Source organism: Platichthys flesus, chromosome 5, assembly GCF_949316205.1.
Source record: "Platichthys flesus chromosome 5, fPlaFle2.1, whole genome shotgun sequence".
Lineage (NCBI taxonomy): Eukaryota > Metazoa > Chordata > Actinopteri > Pleuronectiformes > Pleuronectidae > Platichthys > Platichthys flesus.
This window is the reverse complement of record NC_084949.1, coordinates 27664147-27686294: the sequence shown is the minus strand read 5'-3', so window position 1 is coordinate 27686294 and position 22148 is coordinate 27664147. Positions and strand designations below refer to the sequence as shown.

The 22148-nt window shown below is 49.0% G+C and overlaps 1 protein-coding gene across 1 annotated transcript; it reads right to left on the bottom strand.

Annotated features, from left to right (window-relative positions):
• Nucleotides 1–16469: 16469 nt before the first annotated feature.
• Nucleotides 16470–22014, bottom strand: zgc:66455 (uncharacterized protein LOC393502 homolog). The gene is made up of 10 exons (XM_062388257.1): nt 21870–22014; nt 21697–21727; nt 20053–20657; nt 19186–19942; nt 19006–19047; nt 18188–18288; nt 18008–18063; nt 17636–17802; nt 17024–17179; nt 16470–16947 (listed from the first exon to the last, which is right to left on the bottom strand). Exons 1-10 carry the CDS (start codon nt 21927–21929, stop codon nt 16571–16573), a joined length of 2352 nt encoding a protein of 783 aa, XP_062244241.1. The 5' UTR covers nt 21930–22014; the 3' UTR covers nt 16470–16570.
• Nucleotides 22015–22148: the final 134 nt, after the last annotated feature.

Here is a 22148-nt window from a genome sequence, read left to right as displayed (position 1 = left end):
GAGCAGCAGGATAATAGGGTCCTGGTGTTTGTTTGTGCCCTGGACCTGATCGGCCTGTGATGAGCGGGGAGGGCCGAGGCTCTAATTGGCCTCTTTAAATGGAAAACTGTCCAGTGAGCGTAACACATCAATGAGCCCCCCCCCCCCCCCGCTCTGTTTATCATCACTCGATGGAAACAAACCACTCCAATTAGCAGCGGAGCAGCCATGGAAATAATAATGACCGTGAACTGGACGGTCACTGGATGGATTTAATATGTGATGGACTTAAAAACTCATTTGTATCTCACCGGCTTCTTCTGCACTGTGCTGGTGTTTCTGTGAGAGTCTGTCCAACATGGACGGACACATTATGATTTATTATTACTATACATTATTATTACAGAGATCAGACTGACGGCAGGAAGCAGAAGACTTCACAAAGACGGACTCTCTTCACTGAAAGTCAAAGTGGAAGACGAATCCATACATTCTTATGAATTTAAAAATGATCTGAATCCACGGAGGAGTATTCCTGCCACGCTAGAAAATTCATGGGACCAATGTAACATTGTTCATTTAATACATATTTTTATTTATGTCATAATAATTTCTCTACATGTGGAGCCAGAGGAGAAACAGGAGGTCGGATTCAGGCTCCTTCAACACGACTACGTGAACCAGAGGTCTAGAGCCGTGAAGACAGACGATCAGAAACCCTTCTACTGAAAGGGGGGGGGGGGTGTAAAGTGACTGTGAGGTTTGAATCAGTGTCGTGCTTCAGTGAAGCAGCAGGTGTCATTTTATTTTGAAGTCGTTCGTCCAGAAAGACAAAAAAGTCTCCTTAAGGAAGCCGACCAAAGGGGAGACACTTCAAAGGAGTTCCTGAGCCGTTCACCCCCCCCTCCGACAGCGAGGTCACCATCAACTCCGACGAGCCACCGCGCCGCCTTCAGCTCCGGGTGGGGGGGTGGGGGGGGGGTGTTCTCTGTGTTGGGAAGTGATGGTGAAGGGGCGCCGCGGCTGTCGGTGGAAATCAAACAGAGCCCAATTAAAGTGATTCTAACATGCCAGTGGTCACCAGCTCACCTGGAGCCTCCACTCCTCCAGGAGCAGGAGACTCGACTCCAGGAGCAGGAGCCTGGAGTCGAGTGTTTGTTGGTTGAACAGAGATTTGTATTTGTGTTTGCTTCTTAGAGCTCAAAGCAGCTTCTCCACATAAAGTCCAGACATCAGGTTCAGAAAAGGATTGGAGTTCTCTAAAAACTGCATTGTTAGAAAACTCCAATCAAGAAGATAAACTGGTTTAAACTATTTAAAGTCTTTCTACAGTTCCAGAGATCCGAGTCCTGACGTTCTGAAGATGTCAGAGAAGTGAAACTCAGATGAGAGTCGTCTCCTGCTCCAATCACCAGTCCCCTAATTATCAATTTTCTCAGAGCGGGGGGGCCTTGACATCACAGAGGAGTCCCTCTCTGGTGTCGGTATAGATTATGGAGCCCACCTACAGGGAGTGACCGCCAGACAGTACAAAACAATGAACGCCGCTGCCCGGCTATCAAAGGCTGGCAGGGAAAACAGGGAGCCACGCATGGCCGGGTCCACGGAGAGAGGAACCAGGGTAGTCACTTCAAACAGCAGCGGAGCAGGAGGCCAGCACAAAGGCTCCAATTAGCACGAGCCATCGGGAGCACATGACGGGGACACGCCCCCTCGCTGCAGCGGCTGTCCCACAAGGCCGAGCGCTCGATCTCACATGTCATCAGTCGTCAAGTTCAGAACTTAAATAAATCAGTCCAGCGACAAACACGTGCTATTCAAATACAGGTATTATTATAATTATTATATTATTATCTGCAGTAGTTTTATCCCAGTGAAACCAGCACACTGTAAAGAGTCACTGGTTTTACTGAACCCGGGTGTTTCCCTGGGTTTGTGTGTATTTAGTTATTTTCCAGTCTTGATGACTCAGCAGTTTTTACCGTTCACACTCATCCAGAAGCCGTTTCAGACCCAACCTGCAGGTGGAGTCCAGAGAACTGGTTTCAGAGGAAGTGACCTATTAACTGGGGCCACTGGAACCAAGTGGGAACATACAACCCGACAGTATCTTCCAAATAAACAGATTTTAAACTTCTTTCCTGCCGAAATTTTACAACTTAAACCAGGCAGCAATGTCGATATTGTACAATTCTGCAAAACTGCAAAAGAGGTTTTATAACCCCCCCCCCCCCAATTTGCATGGAGTGGCAGGGCGACAGCTACAGCACAGCTTTGGTTAAAAGAGATTATGGCTGATAAAATGTTGTTAAGTTATGGTTAGAATTTTTAAACACAGCTAAACCCGTTTGTCTCGTGTGAGTCGTGTTTAATGTCCCGAACGAGGCAGAGACGGAGGAACGATGTCCCCAGCTGATCAGTGGAACAGGAAGACACAGTTTATATCAACTTCCTAACAGGCTGTTTTCATTACTGTCTCATGAAATTACTTTTAACAGGAAGACACAGAAACTAATGAACTGATTTTAATAAAACTGGGAAGAACTCCTCCTCTTCTTCAAATCCAAATCCAGATTTCTTTTCCACTTTCTTTAAAATTGTGTGACATTTTTCAGCATTTTTGTGTATTTCTTAAAATATATTGCAGAGATCTTTTTGAAAAAACACAAACTATATAGTAGTTTGAAGCAGACACAAGTTAATAGATGTTTGTTCATTTTGTTTACTTTGGATTCAGTGTGCGTGTGCGTGTGTGTATGTATGTGTGTGTGTGTGTGTGTCACATATCCATGTATTGTTTACCCATGTCTATACGCTGGAGGACGTGCTGTGTGACACTGAGCATCATCTGTCTCTGTGTCCTCTGTGTCCTCAGCGTCCTCAGCCTTAAAGCAGCAGCTCTGGCTCGTTCACGTTCAGCTGCCAGCTGTCGCCCCCTGTTGGTCGTCCCTGCACACGCACTGTGACCCGAGGGGGGGGAATCATCTCCCTTCACCCTAAAATGGTGCAAAGCAGCTGTGAGTTGTGTTCATGATGCAGAGACACTTTCCTACCTGTCAGAGAGTGTGTGTCTGTGTGTGTGTTGTTTCATGCAGACGTCTCCCTCTGTGGGAAGAGGAGAAGACAAACAGGGAATCCACAGGGAGCGGGGCTGCAGGGCACAGAGGGCAGATTCCCTCCTGCAGCAGGAAGCGTGTTATTTGAAGGCCGATCAAATGCAGGGTTTGGACGCATCATGGGGGGGGGGGGTCTCTGTGGCCTTGGACAACACGCTGATAAAACTTTGTTCACTGTACATCGTTGATCTCATATTTGATCTCTAAATTAATCTCGTGAGCGGTTTCTCTTCTCTCCTCACGTTTCCAAATATATCTCATAATCCTACGTTGTGTATTTAAATCTGATAATTTAACACAATGTCGTTCTGGCTGTTTCCTCTGATGCAGCTCTGCAGCCAGAGATGACCTCATCATCGTAGTGTTTATGGATCACTGGGCCGCTGGCCTTGATTTCTGTTATTCAATTATGGGAAATTCATTCTTTTTATTGAAGGAGTGGCTTGAAAATCCAATAAGTAGAGTCAGCAGTCCTCGTTCAGAAGCAATGTCATCCTCCTCCAATGGGCTGGTGGCAGATGATAAACAGACACGAGGCGTGGAGTCATTAAAGGATATCTTCTTTTTTAAACTGAGGTAAGAACAGAGGATCCACAATGTAAACGTTACTGATCCCGAGGGAAACTCACACAACTTTAAATCTTTCCTCTGAGTTTGAGCCTCTCCTGCACAAAATGGAGCTTTGTCAAAATTCACTATTGTGAGTCGGCAGACAAAATGGTCGCCGAGGCAGACGCACGGACCAACACGTCCTGCACCAGATCTGCACAAGACCCGCACCTGACCTGCACCAGAACCAGACCTGCACCTGACCTGCACCAGGCCTGCACCAGATCTGCACCAGACCTGCACCTGACCTGCACCAGAACCAGACCTGCACCTGACCTGCACCAGAACCAGACCTGCACCTGACCTGCACCTGACCTGCACCAGAGCGGCACCAGAACCAGACCTGCACCTGACCTGCACCTGACCTGCACCAGAGCGGCACCAGAACCAGATCTGCACCAGACCTGCACCTGACCTGCACCAGAACCAGACCTGCACCTGACCTGCACCAGAACCAGACCTGCACCTGACCTGCACCAGAACCAGACCTGCACCTGACCTGCACCAGGCCTGCACCTGACCTGCACCAGACCGGCACCTGACCTGCACCAGACCTGCACCAGAACCAGACCTGCACCGGACCTGCACCAGCCTGCACCTGACCTGCACCTGACTTGCACCAGAACCAGACCTGCACCGGACCTACACCAGCCTGCACCTGACCTGCACCAGACCTGCACCTGACCTGCACCTGACCTGCACCAGAACCAGACCTGCACCTGACCTGCACCTGACCTGCACCAGAACCAGACCTGCACCTGACCTGCACCAGACCTGCAGCCCATGCTCACACCAACACACTCGCTTGGATATCTGAATGTCTGAAACTAGCAGAGAGATTTGTGTTGCACTTCAAACTGCTTTGCATCGAGTGTGAGACCAGGTCCTGAGTCTTATCTGAGGTCAACCAGTGTCTCACCCATAAACTGTCAATGAAGATGGACGCCGTGTCTCCACTTCCTCCCACTATCCAGACATGAAGCCAAGATATGAACGCTTCCACCACTGAAGACATCATGTGAACCAGAGCAGCCTCACGAGGCGTCGGGCTGTTTGTGTGTCGGTGCAGTTTTAAAAGATCACTTGAACAAACCTGAACTGAAAATCGCACAAAGCAAAAGGCCTGAAGCTGAAATCCTCCAATGGCTGGCCCTGCTCGAGTCGCTTCATGTAAACTGATTCAGCCGGAGAAGGTTGCTCACGTCTTTAATTAAAATGTGAGAATGGGTACTCTGGTCGGTGAGGGGTCTGGAGGCTCCTGGGTTAAAGGTGCAGTGTGTGTTCCTCTGGACCTGCTCGGCCCCTGGAGCACGACTGATCTCTGGCTCGCACAGGAGCGCCCGGCCTCCTCCGAGCTTAAGGGCCACACACCTGTGCATGCATCGGGGCCGGATAAGCCCAGATTAAGCTAAAGTTACCAGCTCTCTCCCCGCAATGTCATTCAAAACCTCCACGGCAGCCACGCCGCGGACAAAGCGCCTTTTGGGCTGCCCTAATAAACGCCATTAGCTTCGAGACATCAAACATGGAGGATTATGGGATTTTCTGGCCCAGAAAAAGAGAAAAAGATGGAGGGTCCGGGGACTCCCTCGCTCGGCCGTCCTTTCTCTGCAGAGATTACGCTACCATTTGTTTTCCTTTTTCCGCCATTTTGTACGTCCCTCCTCCTTGTGCAGACTCCACACAAAAAGTGGTACAGTAATCCCCTGCCGATGAAACTAAGAGGCAGTAAAAAGGAAGATTACACAGGGCTTTGTGAAGGGTTTCTATACACATGTGCACGGGTGTTTGAGAGATCTGTAGGGACTTAACACGAGAACAGACACACACACACACACAGACACACACATACACACACACACCACCGTGCTATTCTTGCTCCATGTCTGTTGACTGAAAACATGAAGGAGTCGAAAATCACAGCATCTGAAGTCAAATGGAAAAGAGCTCAGAAAAATGAGAGGAGTGTGTTGATGTGACGACTTTACAGGTTCACATGGAAAAGTGACATTTTGTGTGGTCGTCTGTGTCACACAACATTTATCACTTTGTATTTACGAGCATGTGGAAGCTGTTTCATTGCTCTCAGTGGGAGGAGGTGGGGACACTGTGGGTTTATCTGACCCTGATCCCAATTCAGCTCAATGGTTTCACTTCAGTTTTAATGCAACAAATTAGTTGAAGTAAAATTTTAAAATGAATGGGTTAATTCTTGTCTAAGTTTATTGTATTTTAAATTTTTCTGTGACGTAATTGGGAATAAGATGTGAAATAATGGAATGTTATTACTACACTGACAAGATGTGTTTTCATTTAATGATATTATAAAGTGTATTAATTATGATTTACCTAATACCCTTTAAGTCATTAAGTACTGGCAGCGGGGCCGCTACTTCCAATCTACTACATCTACACCAGTGTGGCCCCTGTAAGGCTCCGACACTGAAAGGACCCTTCAGTGTATTTCTGCTCTGACTGAGAATCATGTGCACATACCATAATAATGACTGAGCCCCCCCCCCCCCCCCCCCCCGAACAGAGCCACAAGTCAAGTCGTCCCTAACAGGAGTCAAAGGTTGGACTGCTGCTAATCCATGTAACACGAGGAGAGTAATCCTCGGGGCCGAGCTACACTCCTCTCGTCCCCTTTGTTTTTCTGGTAAATGATCTTGGAGACTTTTTCAGCGATGCCCCCCCCCCCCCCCCCCCGGTCTGCAGAGAGACAGTGTTTTATTTTTTAGAAGTTGTGGGTCTGGTCCCTCGTCAGGTAGATCTGGTGCTGAGAGGGAAGAAGTCGCGAGAATACGACTTTTCACTGGATCCCCCGTGAAGAACACACACAAATCAAATGTAGTGACATCTAGTGGTGAAGTGTCATGTTGCAGCTAACTGTAACTCTAATCCTTACCTTAACCCTAACCCTAACCTTAACCCTAACTTTAACCCTAACCCTAACCTTAATCGAAAACATGTCTTCACCTTCCTATGTGAAGATCGGTGATATGAGGACCGGCTTTTTGTCCCCATTACGGGACTTTATAAACAGACCTAGGTCCCCACAACATGGGTAATACCTGGACCTCACACACACTTGAATTCAGCTGGTCTTTTTAAATGTACATTGTTGTAGTCCAGCCTTTTCACAATAAAAGGATTTGTATTCACTTTGATATTCAAAGTGTCTTCCTGGTTTAATCTCAGCTTCTTGACTCCTCTCGAGGTTTATCAGCTGCGGATGATCGGGGGGGCTGCACAGGTAATCACGACACAATGGGATTCCATTAATCCCGATGAGATGTCAAGTGTGTGAGTCCTGGCAGCTCGGCGGACGGTGGGTTGTGGTTTGATATCATCTGGTGACGTGTGGATGAGATGGAAGCACGTCGGGAATCAGACGCGGACGTTTTTCATTCCTCATATTTAAAAGTGTGTTTCCTCAGGTCTCCTGAAAGTGTGTTTCTTTGTTTCCCTGCAGCCTCCACCTGAACGCACCACATGCTCCGGCACACACAGCGTGGCCTTCAGGCGGGTGGAGACATCGGCACTCTAACCACGTTCCACAGGAGGATGCACCCGCTTCTCCCCTCAGCCGACATTGCGAAGGTCTCCTCTTAATCCTCTTTGACTTTATTCATGAAAGGTCATCTCTGATTCTCCAAGTGGAGGAGGCGCTGGTTCAGAGGGTCTCCGGGCCTGTGTGAGGTTTGTGTGGTCGTGTTGAGGCTTGTGTGGTGTCATTGTGTTGTTGCTTGTGTTGTCGTGTTGAGGTTTGTGTGGTCGTGTTGAGGCTTGTGTGGTGTCATTGTGTTGAGGCTTGTGTTGTCATGTTGAGGCTTGTGTGGTCGTGTTGAGGTTTGTGTTGTCGTGTTGAGGCTTGTGTGATGTCATTGTGTTGTTGCTTGTGTTGTCATGTTGAGGTTTGTGTGGTCGTGTTGAGGCTTGTGTTATCGTGTTGGGGCTTGTGTGGTGTCATTGTGTTGTTGCTTGTGTTGTCGTGTTGAGGCTTGTGTGGTCGTGTTGTGGCTCTGGTAGTGTAGTTGTGTTGTGGCTTGCGTTGTCGTGTTGAGGCTTGTGTTGTTGTGTTGTGGCTTGTGTTGTTGCGTTGAGGCGTGTGTAGTCGTGTTGTGGTTTGTGTGGTCGTGTTGAGGCTTGTGTTGTCGTGTTGTTGTTTGTGTGGTCGTGTTGAGGCTTGTGTGGTCGTGTTAAGGCTTGTGTGGTCGTGTTGAGGCTTGTGTTATCGTGTTGGGGCTTGTGTGGTGTTGTTGTGTTGTTGCTTGTGTTGTCGTGTTGAGGCTTGTGTTGTGGTTTGTGTGGTCGTGTTGAGGCTTGTGTGGTCGTATTGTGGCTCTTGTACTGTAGTCGAGTTGTGGCTTGTGTGGTCGTGTTGAGGCTTGTGTAGTGTAGTCGTGCTGTGGTTTGTGTGGTCATGTTGTGGCTTGTGTGGTCGTGTTGTGGCTTGTTTGGTTGTGTTAAGGCTTGCGTTGTCGTGTTGAGGCTTGTGTTGTTGTGTTGTCCTGTTGTGGTCGTGTTGAGGCTTGTGTGTTCTCGTTGATGCTTGTGTGGTCGTGTTGAGTTTTGTGTCGTTGTGTTGTCATGTTGTGGTCGTGTTGAGGTTTGTGTCATTGTATTGTAGCTTTTTTTTGGTTGTGTTGCGTGTTTTGCATTCATGTTTTCTGTTACATAATGTGCTTGTGTGAGTCGTCACCACACTTGTGCGACCATGTGAATGGAGGTGAAACTATGACCATATAGGCCGGAGGAGCAGAGCCACGCACCAGCAGCCGTGTGACACAAAGAGGAAACACACAACAGCCGAGCTGGAGTCAATTTGGCCAGAGTGCAAAGGAGAGAAGGTCACGGCTAAGCAGAGACAAAGTGCTAATTAAGAGGAGCCAGTCCACTGCGTCCACACAGACACACAAAGTCCTCGTCCGTCATAAAAGCCCCGGTGTCAAAGAGCCGCCGTGCTGGAACAAGACAAACCAGAGACGGGACAGACGAGAGGGACGAGAGGGACGAGAGGGACGAGAGGGACGAGAGGGACGAGGGACAGGAGGGACGAGAGGGACGAGAGGGACAGGAGGGACGAGAGGGACGAGAAGGACGAGAGGGACAAGAGGGACAGGAGGGACGAGAGGGACGAGAGGGACAGGAGGGACGAGAGGGACGAGAGGGACAAGAGGGACGAGACGGACAGGAGGGACGAGAGGGACGAGAGGGACAAGAGGGACAAGAGGGACAAGAGGGACGAGAGGGACAAGAGGGACAAGAGGGACGACAGGGACGAGAGGGACGAGAGGGACGAGAGGGACAGGAGGGACGAGAGGGACGAGAGGGACAGGAGGGACGAGAGGGACGAGAGGGACAGGAGGGACGAGAGGGACAGGAGGGACAAGAGGGACGACAGGGACGAGAGGGACGAGAGGGACGAGAGGGACAGGAGGGACGAGAGGGACGAGAGGGACAGGAGGGACGAGAGGGACGAGAGGGACAGGAGGGACGAGAGGGACAGGAGGGACGAGAGGGACGAGAGGGACAGGAGGGACGAGAGGGACGAGAGGGACGAGAGGGACAGGAGGGACGAGAGGGACGAGAGGGACAGGAGGGACGAGAGGGACGAGAGGGACAGGAGGGACGAGAGGGACGAGAGGGACAGGAGGGACGAGAGGGACGAGAGGGACGAGAGGGACGAGAGGGACGAGAGGGACAGGAGGGACGAGAGGGACGAGAGGGACGAGAGGGACGAGAGGGACAGGAGGGACGAGAGGGACAGGAGGGACGAGAGGGACGAGAGGGACAGGAGGGACGAGAGGGACGAGAGGGACAGGAGGGACGAGAGGGACAGGAGGGACGAGAGGGACGAGAGGGACAGGAGGGACGAGAGGGACGAGAGGGACAGGAGGGACGAGAGGGACGAGAGGGACAGGAGGGACGAGAGGGACGAGAGGGACGAGAGGGACAGGAGGGACGAGAGGGACGAGAGGGACAGGAGGGACGAGAGGGACGAGAGGGACGAGAGGGACAGGAGGGACGAGAGGGACGAGAGGGACAGGAGGGACGAGAGGGACGAGAGGGACGAGAGGGACGAGAGGGACGAGAGGGACGAGAGGGACGAGAGGGACGAGACGGACGAGAGGGACAGGAGGGACACTGCAAAGGAACCACGTCCAATTTATTCATGAGCTGCACATTCAGATAACTGCGTTCTTTTCATGTTCGAGTTTTAACTATAACGATAATATCTCATGTTAGCCTCATGTAACGAGCTAATTATCTTACACATTCTAAAATGGAGAACAATGCTGTCAGCTGTTTAGTAACGAGAGGGACGTTTAGTAACGTCCCTCTCGTTACTAAAATTTGACCAGTTCTCATATTTTCCCACGAGTTTCACCAATCACGACATTTTCACAAAACTTGCGCAGACGAAAAAACTTTGAGTTAATCGACTTTCTACGTCAGTGTTGTGTTCACGAGATAAAAGCAGAGTTCAGGTCTTACGTTAGGTATCGAAAGTGAAACCAAAACAAAGTCGTAATTGAGAAGGAACTTGTAATATACGAACTTAAAGTTTGTGTAGTGTAGTCGTGTTGTGGTTTGTGTGGTCGTGTTGAGGCTTGTGTTGTGTAGTCGTGTTGTGGTGTGTGTGGTCATGTTGAGGCTTGTGTAGTGTTGTTGGGTTGTGGTTTGTGTGGCCGTGTTGAGGCTTGTGTGGCCGTGTTGAGGCTTGTGTTGTGTTGTCGTTTTGTGGTTTGTGTGGTTGCGTTGATGCTTGAGATTAAAGCTGTGATTTTACAAGTACAGATTCTTAAATTACAAGGAAACATTCAGAATTGTTTGAGAACTAAGAGGAAATTGTAATAAATGTTGTTGTGTCCCTCAACATGGCGTCTCCTGCTGCCCAGCTGGAGGAGGATCTGGAATCAGAGACGAGGTCTTTGTTCTCGTCTCTGAAGAGTTTCTCGTTTCTCGTCTTCTCGGCTCTACCGGAACTAATCATCTTCTCTTTGCCTGTAATTTGCGTCACCAGGGTCTTTGCTCAAACACGCAGCGTTTCCCTGTTTGTCGGTTTTATTTGCTTGCGTTGTTGAGTGTGTTGTTTTTTTCTCCCTCTCCTTTTTCTCATCTCTGCAATTTGATTGTCTTATGGTTTAATCGCAGCTTATTCCCGCGCCTCCTCTCCTTCCTGGTGTTGTCATTTCACCCCCCCCCCCCCCCCCCCCCCCGGTCTCAGAGGGCTTGTTTTCCCTTCGTGCTGCAGCTCTTTTCACGTTAAACACACAAGAGGAAAGAACAAAACAAACACACAAACAGCGGCTGGAGAACAGATGCAGAGCGGCCGTCTCCCACTTTAACTGTGTGACATTGGAACGAAGGGGAGAGAAGAAGTGATGGTGCAACGCCGTGAAACATCCGTCACAACAAAGACACCACATCTGAAGAGGGGCCACGGCCGTGCACGTTACGGTGCATGAGCTGGAGCTGCAGTCGAGACAGGTGGAGGCTCGTCAGGCTCCACCTTGAATCCTGAAGAACAGGTTCCTGCTTCATGTCCCTCAGTCACAGGAACTGTTACCTCACTGAGTCGACGGCTGAGATCTGGGAACATGAAGCTTCACCAAAACGAAGAGGAAGAGATAAAAACCTGAGCTCACCGATGGTTTGTCTGAGACGTCTGTAGAGAAATCTGAGTGAACACCACCGAGAAGTTTCCTGAAGGCTGTGAGACGAGAGGCCGGCGGTGAGAAGCAGGAAGTCGGTCCACGTAGAGTTCAGAGCGATAAAGACCTGAGGAGCGAAGACAGTAAAAAGAGATGGACGACAAGACAGCTCCCCAAAGTGAAGCCACAGCATATCAATCTCCTCCTGGTGGCTGGTTTCGGTAAAGGTCAGATTCCCTGCCTCCTCCATGTTAGCCAATGGGACAAGAACCAATGTCAGCTGCTATTGGCTCCCGCCCCCATGCGATCCTTATAGATAACATGTAGAAGATGATGAAAGGATGGATGTTGTCTTAATGATCGTTGATCTTCACCCTCCACAACCGTCAGAGGATCTAAATGTTAGTGATGGGAGAAGAGGGTCAGGAGGGTCGGCTCCTTCCACTCAGGAGGACTTTCCATCTGAGACAATAAAGTTGAAGGTAGAAGCTGAAGCTTTGTCACCGAGTGCACCTTCACTCCCCGGTTCTCCATCTGCCATCTCCACCCGGCAATCTTATCGGAGCTGGTGCAGACGGACTCCGGAGAGCGGCAGAGAAAAGGCCTGTGGGGGGGGGGGGGGTGCGAGCTAGAGCACAGATAACAAACTCTGCTGGAGGAGGCAAAGTCGAGAAGACGAGGACGAGCGGGAGAGACGGAGGACCAGAAGGAGGGAGAGAGGGAGAGGGGGGGGGGGGGGGGCGTTCAACCAGGAGGTCAATTTGAGGAATCAGGCCGGTGATGGAGACGATAGGAGATAGAAAGAGAAGCATCCATCTTCCCCTCGCCGCGGAGCCACTTGACATTTCTGTTGACATTTGAGCCCGTTTGAATCGGCAGCGCTCCATCCCGACGTAGCTCAACGCTTCAGAAGAAGCTTCTTATCTGACAGACCAAGCAGCTGTTTTATAATCGGAGGTCTTACGCAGCGCTAATAGAGCGTGTAGATACTTCACAAATGATACTAAAAATGCCTCGCATCACACACAGGGAGGATTTGGCCCTTCAGTCAAAGAATACTTCCGAGTATGCAAATGCCCACAAAGAATTAGGGCTTAACAGATTTGACTCAAACAATGGCATGCGGCTCTTTTCCCAGGATGCAACTGTCCGTCAGTTTGCAGGATTAAGGCTCCGGGTTGTGACAATGTGCTGAATGGAAAAGGACAAAGAGGATATGACTATAAATGATTCTCTCATTATGTGAATGATCCCAGCCTGAGGACGGAGAGGAGTGGGCCGAGGCTACGTACTGCCCCCTGTGGGAGGATCCTGCTCACTGCACGCCGGTGTCACTGCGTCTCCTTCATCTGGAGACATGTTGGACCTCCACAGACCTGCACTGTAAAAAACTGCTATTCCAAATGTTATGGCTAATGTAACATTGTCTCTCTATTAAACACTTCAGGTTAAATAGAGAGTTTTCAGTCCTATGAAGCTCGCTCACTTTGTCACACCCCGTCAAACACACACACACACACACCATTAAACACACAACCACAAACACCGTCAAACACACACAAACACCGTCAAACACAGATACACCATCAAACATACACACACCGACAAACACACACCCACACGTCACACACACAAACACTGTCAAAAACCAATACACCCTCAAACACACACACACCGTCAGACACAGACCCCGTCAAACACCCACACGTAACACACACACACATCATCATAAACACACCATCGAACATACACACACCGTCAAACACACACTTGTAAAGACACACTGACAAACACACACCGTCGAACACACACATTGTTAAACACAACAGCAGAAATAACTCACTGATAGAGAACTGCCTCTGGACAAACAGCAACAGAGACTAAATACACAAAGTGAACAACACACAGGTGAGACTGAAGAGGTGAGTAAGAAACGAGGGAAACCAGACCAGAACAGGAAGTCAAGTGCTCTGAAACAGGAAACACAGGTGAATACAAAATAAAACAGGAAGTCAAATACTCTCATTGTTATGCAAAAATAAATATTGTAAAAGTCCTAGGTGCAACACTGTGTACATAATTATCTTAAGAGTACATGAACCCTCGTCCCATCAACCAAAGTGAACCATTAACCTTGAAGAGATTTTTCCTCGTCTCTAAAAAACTGCAGAATCTTAGATTTAGAAATCCTGTTCCGATCGTAGACGACATGATCTGTCTCAAACATTTCCATGGGACCAGTGAGCTCCAACAATCAGAGACTACAAACCACTACACCTGAGGATTGTGGGTAATTTCTCCTTCACCTCACAAATCAAAGACATTTTGATATCGAATGGACTTGTGGCTTCTACAGTGAAATATAATATAATATAATATAGCCTACATGGATGGTTAAAATATTATTCCTGATGATTAAAGTCTTCCGGCTGTGGAGCTCTGTTCCCTTTGGATGTTTCTTACATTATTCATTCACACAAACAAGAGGGGCGGTGTGGCCTAGGGGGTAAAGAAGGTTGCCGGTTCAAACCCCACTCATCCCGAAGTATCATGCCGAAGTGTCCTTGGCAAGATACTGAACCCCTAAATGGCCCCTCATAAATGTCGAGTGTACTAATTGTAAGTTGCTTTGGACAAACGTGTCAGCCAAAATGACATGTAAAGGTCACAGTGACCTTTGACCTTGAACCACCAACAACTTTGTGTCCAAGTGAACGTTTTGACAGAATTTGAAGAAAGTCCTCCGAGGCGTTCATGAGAAATCGTGTGGACAAGAACAAAATAGACGCACAACCTGAAAGCATAGCACCTCCGGCCACCGGGGGTCGCTGGTGCAGGGACGTGAAAACCAAACACAAGGAAAACAAGAGGCCGAAGTCCGAAAACACAACGACGAACCTCAAGGTTCCACAAGCAGACCCAGCTTCCTCGTGTCAGGGGTCATCCTCTGCTCCATATCTTCATCCAATCAGAGCAGCGAGTGGCTGAGCTCAGGATCCGTCCTCTTATCAGGCCGAGCAGCCCCTCCACCTCGCCGGCCCACGAGCCACCAGCCAATCACACTTCACACGGCTCCGCTAATAGAAAAATAAATTGCCGGGAAACCAATTCCAACACTGAGAGCACAAGAAGGAGAAACCATGGGAGGACCAAATCTGATTCCTCTGATATAATGAAGCCCAGAACATCAGGATCAGGTCATTAAGCACTGATGGGATTAGTGACTCGTCCTGATTCACCATGCGTTCACACACACTCACGCACACACACACACACACACACACACACACAAAAACACACACTAATACACCTGTTCGACCAATCAGGAGTCAGTCTCAGCCTGTTTTTATATCATCGAATAACTATTTAACACCATAGTGATCAGAAATATGAATGCAACTTTTTAATTTGGCCCAAGTCCCGTCTGTTAACATATGTGAGGCCGGATTTATGACCTGTACTGCAGCCAGCCACCAGGAGGCGGTAAAGGCTCTTTGTCTTCATGTTGGATCAGCCCATTGGACACTTTTGACTTCTGGTGGCGTCAGTAGAACTCCGTTAAATCAGTGGTGATGGGTTGAGGGACAATTCACACACGAAATATCATATAAACACCATCCATCCATCCCTCCATCCCTCCATCATCCATCCCTCCATCCCTCCATCCATTCATCCAACCATCCAACCATCCCTCCATCCATCCCTCCATCCATCCATCCATCCCTCCATCCCTCCATCCATTCATCCAACCATCCCTCCATCCATCCCTCCATCCATCCATCCATCCCTCCATCCCCTGAGCCGCTCCTCCTTCCTGTCACTAGAGCAGTGGACAGGATAAGCTCGGTTAATATCATGAGAGTAAATATAGATTTTTCATTGTGATTAAAAATAATCTCCAGATTCAATCTGCCACAGTCATGATTCAACAAATCAACTTTTTTAAACGTCCACAGGAAATCACAAGGGGCTGGACCCGGGGATTATGGGAGGAGGATGGAGCCTGCAGGTGAAGCTCAGCATGGAGGCAGGAGGGCGGAGCAGCCTCCACGACCTCAGGCCCCCAGCAGAGGTATGAAGCTGAGCGACCCCCCCCCCCCCCCCCCCACCAGTGGCCCAGTGATGTTGTCCTCTGTGATTCCACCTGCAGGACGTGAGGAGCATCCAGACAAAGATCAGCTGCAGGTGGCAGGACAGCTGCTGAGAGCACATCTGGTCCAGAGGAGGGAGCTCACACACACACACACACACACACACACACACACACACACACACACACACACACACACACACACACACACACACAATGAAAATAAACATCTAAAGACATATGTCATTATCAAACTTATATTTGAATCACAGGATTATTAATAATCACTTATCTGACCTTATATTCATATCCTTCACATCCACGGTGAGAGGAAATCTGTCCAGCTGTTGTTGTGTAATCTTGTTCACAATCAAACACACACAGACGGGTGAAAGCAGAACCACCATCCCACTGAAGAGTTTTCAAAATAAGGTTCGACTTTATTCCACATTTCCTTCAGCAGCTGTTCTCCGGCCTGTCGGCAGCTGTGTGTGAGCAGAGTGGATTTATCAGAGCTTAAACTGTGTCAGTCACATTAATCTACATCACAGGTCCGAAGCCCAAACACAAGACGAGAGGAATCTGTTTGTGAGCGTAGAGAACGGCCGAGGGAACAGGCACCCTGTAATAAAGCAGAGTGAGGTCAGCAGACTGCCCATGTGACAGCACGCCGCCCTGGATTAGCTGCTGTAAGCCTATTAAAGTGGTTCGGACTGGGTGGGCCGCCACACACTACACTTCACCCCCCCCACACTGCGGCGCAGGGTGGCCGCTCAGAAACTGGGAGGTCACGCTTCCATCAGCCGGCCCAGTTTCCTGCTGGAGTGTCCTTGACCGGGAGTCACTCAGATACACACCTGAATGTTTGACAGTCGATTGTGGATCCTGACAAATCAAATTGATGCAAATGTTCCTAAAGGTCGAAAGGTCATTCCCTTTTCTAGGTTTATAAACACGAGTTTCCCGTTCATTGACCTGATTCCACCACGACTCGGGCTGACCCCGTAAAAACCAAGACGAGAAGAACATGCAGTTTTATTGTGACTTTAATTCATCAGATACAGACGATCAGACTCCAAGTGAAAGAAAACTAAATAAAGAGGTTTAAGGAGCGATCACATCTTCGCTCCGTGCCGCGGCTGCAGGTAGACGTCCGGCGGCAGCAGAGGGCTGAAGCGAAGCAGCGGCAGGTCCACGGCTGGACAGAGCTCCTTCACCTGGGGCCAGCCCTCTCTGGGGGCAGCGCGGGGGGGCGGGGGGGGCGGGGGCAGGTCGGAGTCGCTGGGGCTGGAGTAGCCGTCGTGATGGTGATGGTTGTTGTTGGGGTCGGGGGGAGAGAGGCTGCTGCTGTGGCAGTGAACCAGGAAGGTTCCCCGGCGGTGGCGGCGGTACAGCATGCCGGCGGCCGCCAGCAGCATCAGGACGAGGCCGCTGAGCAGGAAGAAGAGCACGTACACGCCTTGGGTCTCCGCCGACAGGCCCGGGCTGCAACCTCAACAACACAGCAGCAACAGGAAGTCAGCACATGTGGCAGATGTGGAGTGAAGCGGTGATCAGAGCTCGAGTACCTGCAGCCGCCACGTCCACACAGGCGGTTCCTCCAGGGCCCCCCCGGGACGTGTCCACGAAACCCGGCCGGCAGCTGCACGAGTACGAGCCGAACCGGTTCTCACATTCTGCGTTAGCATCGCACAGCATCAGCTGGGTGCCACACTCGTTCACGTCTGAAACACAAACACACACACCTAGAATTGTCATCAATATGTGGCGATCATGATAATTTACCACGATTACTCACTAACTGGAAATATCACAGTTCTTGAACTTTAAAGAAAAGCAAATCATTTCTGTGCCCATGTGAGAATGGACACCACTCATTTTCTCCACCTCACATCAGAACACACAGATGATCCTTCACCAGTTTCAATGTTTATCTGTTCAATACGTCACAAATATATATTTGCTTCACTTCCTGTACCCTTTCAAAGTAAAGACTTCTTTGTTTTCATAACTCGGAAAAAAACATAACCTACAAACAGTGCAAGAAGGAAGAGTAACGGAGGTAAAGTCAAATTAAAGGTGAAGGGCTGTGCAAATAGTCGACAACTTGTCAGGAACCAATCTAACTAATGTTGCAGGTGACACTTCTGTTGTGGTTCTGTTGTGCGACGCTGCTGGACCTGCGGTGGACACAGACATGATGGCGGCCTCTCTGTGGTTTCCTCTCCGGCCCACGCTGGCGTTGATGAGGTTCTGGATGGAGGCGTCCACGACCCTGTGAACGTGCTCACTCCCCGGGCCCGGTCGCGTCTGCAGCCACAGGATAAACAACACACCTGAACTCAACCTGCACACACACACACACAAACACACAAACAAGATCTCTGTGACCAGCGAGCATCTTCTATTGGCTAATGAAGACACTGGGACACAGTTCAGCAGCTGAATGAGCCGCTTAAGATTAGATGAACCTTTATTGATCAAGACTGACATGACACTGATAATACAAAAATGACATTTTATATACAACACAAACTGTCCAACACACAAACCTCTTGACTCTTTTAGGCAACAGGGACGTGTGCAGAGTTTCCAGCCGCTCACTGATCTGCTCAGAGAGGAAGTGAAGACGTGTCGGCCATCTTTATTTACAGTCCATCAGGAAATAGAACACGCTGGACCTTGATTCTCTCACATGATGAAAACATGAAGCTTAGTTTTCTTCAGCTCACCAGAGTCTTCACCGACAGCAGCAGCGCCGCGGCCGCGTCGTCCCAGGACTCGTCCACTTCCTGCCTGAAGTTCACCTCAACAGCCACTTCCAGCAGGAGATCTGTGAGAACAGCCAGACTCTCACAAGCTCTCAAGTGAAGTAGTTAGAAGAATAACCCCACGTCAAATAAGACAAGTTACTAACATTTAACTGAAAATGGATTATTCAAATTAATATTTCTTCTGTTTTATTTACCTTTTCTCCTTAATCCCCTGAAGATATTTTCACTTTCTGCTCAGATTGCATGACTGGCTCTTACTGGAACCTCATGTTTGAAACTAGAATAACCAACAGGTGCAAAAACTGATCTTTCAAATAAAGAAAATAAGCTCAGAAAATAAATCTGCCTTTCTCCCAAAATTAAATATTTCTTTCAAAAGATAAATTTGTTTTTCGAAAAAGAACCAAAATGGTAATTTCTAGTTCCAAGCACTAAGTTCCTCCCGCAGTGGCAGTAATGAAATCTGAGTAAAAGTTTTAATGTGTGAAAATCAATGATCTCAGCAACGATATAATAGAAAATAGAGAATCAACAGTAAATTGATTTAAAATGTTGAAACGCTGTGAATCCGTTCGAAGCTGACACCTTGAAAATAAATAATAAAATCTGTTCAAACATAGAAACATTACCCAGATTGAATTAGATGCTTTCATCCCAATATTAAGAGAGAACTTTTCAAACCCAGAGATCTTTGTTTTTCTCAGTTCGGAGCCGAGTGTGAGGATTCTGTGACGATGAGGATGTGACGCAGTGAAAAGAGAGAGAGAGGTACTCACCACCAGGAAGGTGAGGAAGGGCCGAGTGATTTCTCACTTTCACTGAAACAAAGTCAAACAGATTAGAAACAGGAAAGAAACTCTTGTTTCCCAGTGTGAGGACCACCAGAGACTGAATATCTAACAGATCATGTGATCTCATATTTACAGGTCCAAGGAGCCACAGCTGAATTTACTTACTGTTCCCCCTGTGGTCCGACAGCGGCTCCACCACGTTGGGGTGAGGATGAGTCTGTTCGGCCTCAGCGGCGGAGGGATGCTGGTCTGAGGCCTCGCTGACCTCAGGTCTGTTTTCACTGTCTGCAGCTTGTTCTGAACCAGCAGCAGATTCCTCCTCCTCTGACCGGCTGTGGGAACCACTCTCATCCTCTGGACCAGCAGCTTCCTCCTGAAGGGTGGAAGCTTCCTCCTGAAGGGTCGAAGCTTCTTCTGGACCGATGGAAGCTTCCTCCTGAAGGGTGGAAGCTTCTTCTGGACCGGTGGAAGGAAAGGTTGAAGCTTCCTCCTGAAGGGTGGAAGCTTCTTCTGGACCAGTGGAAGCTTCCTCCTGAAGGGTCGAAGCTTCTTCTGGACCGGTGGAAGGAAAGGTGGAAGCTTCCTCCTGAAGGGTGGAAGCTTCTTCTGGACCGGTGGAAGGAAAGGTTGAAGCTTCCTCCTGAAGGGTGGAAGCTTCTTCTGGACCGGTGGAAGGAAAGGTTGAAGCTTCCTCCGCGTTCCTTCGTACTGCTGCTGGGATGCGATCGTTGGGTTTCAGCTGGTGATCGTGATGCTGCTGAGGAGTCACTGGGTTGACTGGGTCGGGTTGACTGGAAGCGGTGGTCGCAGCGTCTCTTTCTGATGGGGAGGTCCCCTGAGTGGATGCTGGCGCTGTGGGGACAGCTGTTAACGGGAACATGTGACTGTAGTTTGCCGAAGATGGATGGAGGTTTTCACTCACCTGAGAAAACATGAGGATGAGAATGTGATTTATCACCGAGTCCAAACTTCCAACCATTAGTACCGCTGGAGTTGAGGGTTTGAGTCCCACTCCAGTGTGTGTTCACCCACCTCAGCGTCCGCCTCCTCCTCCTCGGGCTGCCACAGCTGCTCAGCCATCATGGCTGAGTGTTGATCATAATAATCATTCAACGGATCAATGTTCACTGGTGATGGATGAAGTCTGGGCTCCGGCTGCTCACCATCCAGTCCGGAGTCAGTGAGGTCCACTGGTCCTGAGGTCTGGTCTCCCAATGTGAACCCGTCCTGTGGGTTGTAAACCACTGGCGGTCCAAAGGCCTGGAAGCGGCCGTAGAAGCCCCGGTAGGGCGAGTCGGGCCAGGCGCCGATCAGCAGCACCACGTTCAGGGTGTTGGAGGTCGTGGTGTACTTGGCCTCACGCCAGCACTTCTGCAGGATCTTGTGGACCCCAAAACGGCCGAGGGGCTCGTCCACGTGGACCTGGTCCTGTTTGAGGTGGCAGACGTCGTCGGGGGTCAAGTCCTCCAAGTGGAGATGAATCCTCTTCCCAGGATCCACCTGGATGGTCCAGTTGCACCACAGAGACGGGTTGGAGCACAGGTAGTCCGGTGAGAAGAACTCCCCGGTGTCGCTGTGCAGCAGCTGGTGGCAGCTCTGCAGGGCGAAGAAGGCGTCTTCATGACCTCGGTGACCATCTGAGGGGAAACGACCCAACTTCAGAGACCCCCTCGTGAGGTTCAGCTCCTCAGAGAGCAGGTGAGTGACGGACACGTGACCGGAGCGTTTCAACACGTTCAACAAGAGTCAACGTGTCGGACATTAAACTGATCAGCTGTTTTAGGTTATTCAAAAGAACGTGAGGGATGAGATTTCCATTAAAGGTTTAGTGTGTAGGCTTTAGTGACGTCTAGTGGTGAAGTGTCACGTTGCAGCAGAATCTGAATCAGAAAGTATTTATTGCCAAGTAGGTTTACACCTACAAGGAATTTGCTCTGGTTTTTGGTGCTTACAATGAACATAAAAACATAAAAACACAATAAATACAACACACATAAGAAAAGCAATAAGAAGAAACAATATATATTTACTCACTATTTACTCCTTTTCTCTAATATTTATACAAAGTAAAATTTATTTAGACATAAAAATATCTAAATAAAATATATATAATAGATAAAAGATATAAAAAGTGAACAGTGTCAGATTGCAATACCTCTGGTAGCTTCAGTTGTCATAGAAAGTCCAAAAAGTTTAGCTTGTCCAGTTTGGACGACTGTAAAAAAAAATGGCTGCCTCGGTAGATGTAAATAAAGTATTTAAATATAAAGTATGTAAATATGAATGGGCCCAATCTAGGGTAAAGGAAACTACAATTTAGATAATATCAACAGGAATATTTTATATTAAATAGTAAATGTTCACCCAGATCCTACACACGGGACATAAATAGGTTTTTATTTGTTTTTTTAGAACCCGTTCTTTATTCCAGAGTGAGATCTCCCAGTGTCCCAGTAGGACTGGGATTCTCTCGCCCTGCTGGTGCTTAGGATCTGTTCGTGCACTCGCACTCAGATACAGTCAAGTGGAGCCTCACCTCAGTGCTCATTTTATTAAGAAGCAGAGGTGAGATCATCTTTATGTAATGTGTCAGTGACCTGAGTTCAGCTGAGTTTCTTTGTGGTTTTACTTGAAACTTGTTCAGGACACAAACAGTAGAAACACACAGAGTCTCACCTGGAGGTTTGTTTTCTTCTTCTCTGTTCACCTGTAAGCAGAGCACACACACAGAGGTTCAGAGTCCAGGCGTCACAGTGTGAAGAGCTGCCCGGCCTCAGGTCCCAGGTCAGGTCCCAGGTCAGGTCCCAGGTCAGGTCCCAGGTCAGATCCCAGGTCAGGTCCCAGCTCACCTGTGCAGCGCAGCGTTTCCAGCTCACAGCCAGAAGCAGCAGGAGAATCTGGAAGCTCATGTTTGGGTGTTTGTCAGTTGGACGGTGAAGGGAAGTGATCCTCTTCTGTCTCACTGTGGTTTCCTCTCAGCTCTCAGCAGGTGACTTTCATCAGCTCAGTGATTGAACTCTGGCTGTTTGCACCAGACTCGTCCAGCAGAGGTCACTGTTGTGTTTCACACACTCCCAGCTCAACATGTTCGTTTGTATTTCTGTCAAACATCTGATTTAAAAAAACAT

Bases quoted from the DNA above. Each gene is read 5' to 3' on its own strand.
- zgc:66455 (XM_062388257.1), bottom strand. From the start codon at position 21,929: ATGAGCTTCCAGATTCTCCTGCTGCTTCTGGCTGTGAGCTGGAAACGC. The intron at 18,064-18,187 runs GTGAGCTGAAGA...CTCTCTGAGCAG, and splicing joins TGCTGTCGGTGAAGACTCTG to ATCAGTGAGCGGCTGGAAAC. The intron at 16,948-17,023 runs GTACTCGAGCTC...TGTGTTGTTGAG, and splicing joins TGTGGACGTGGCGGCTGCAG to GTTGCAGCCCGGGCCTGTCG.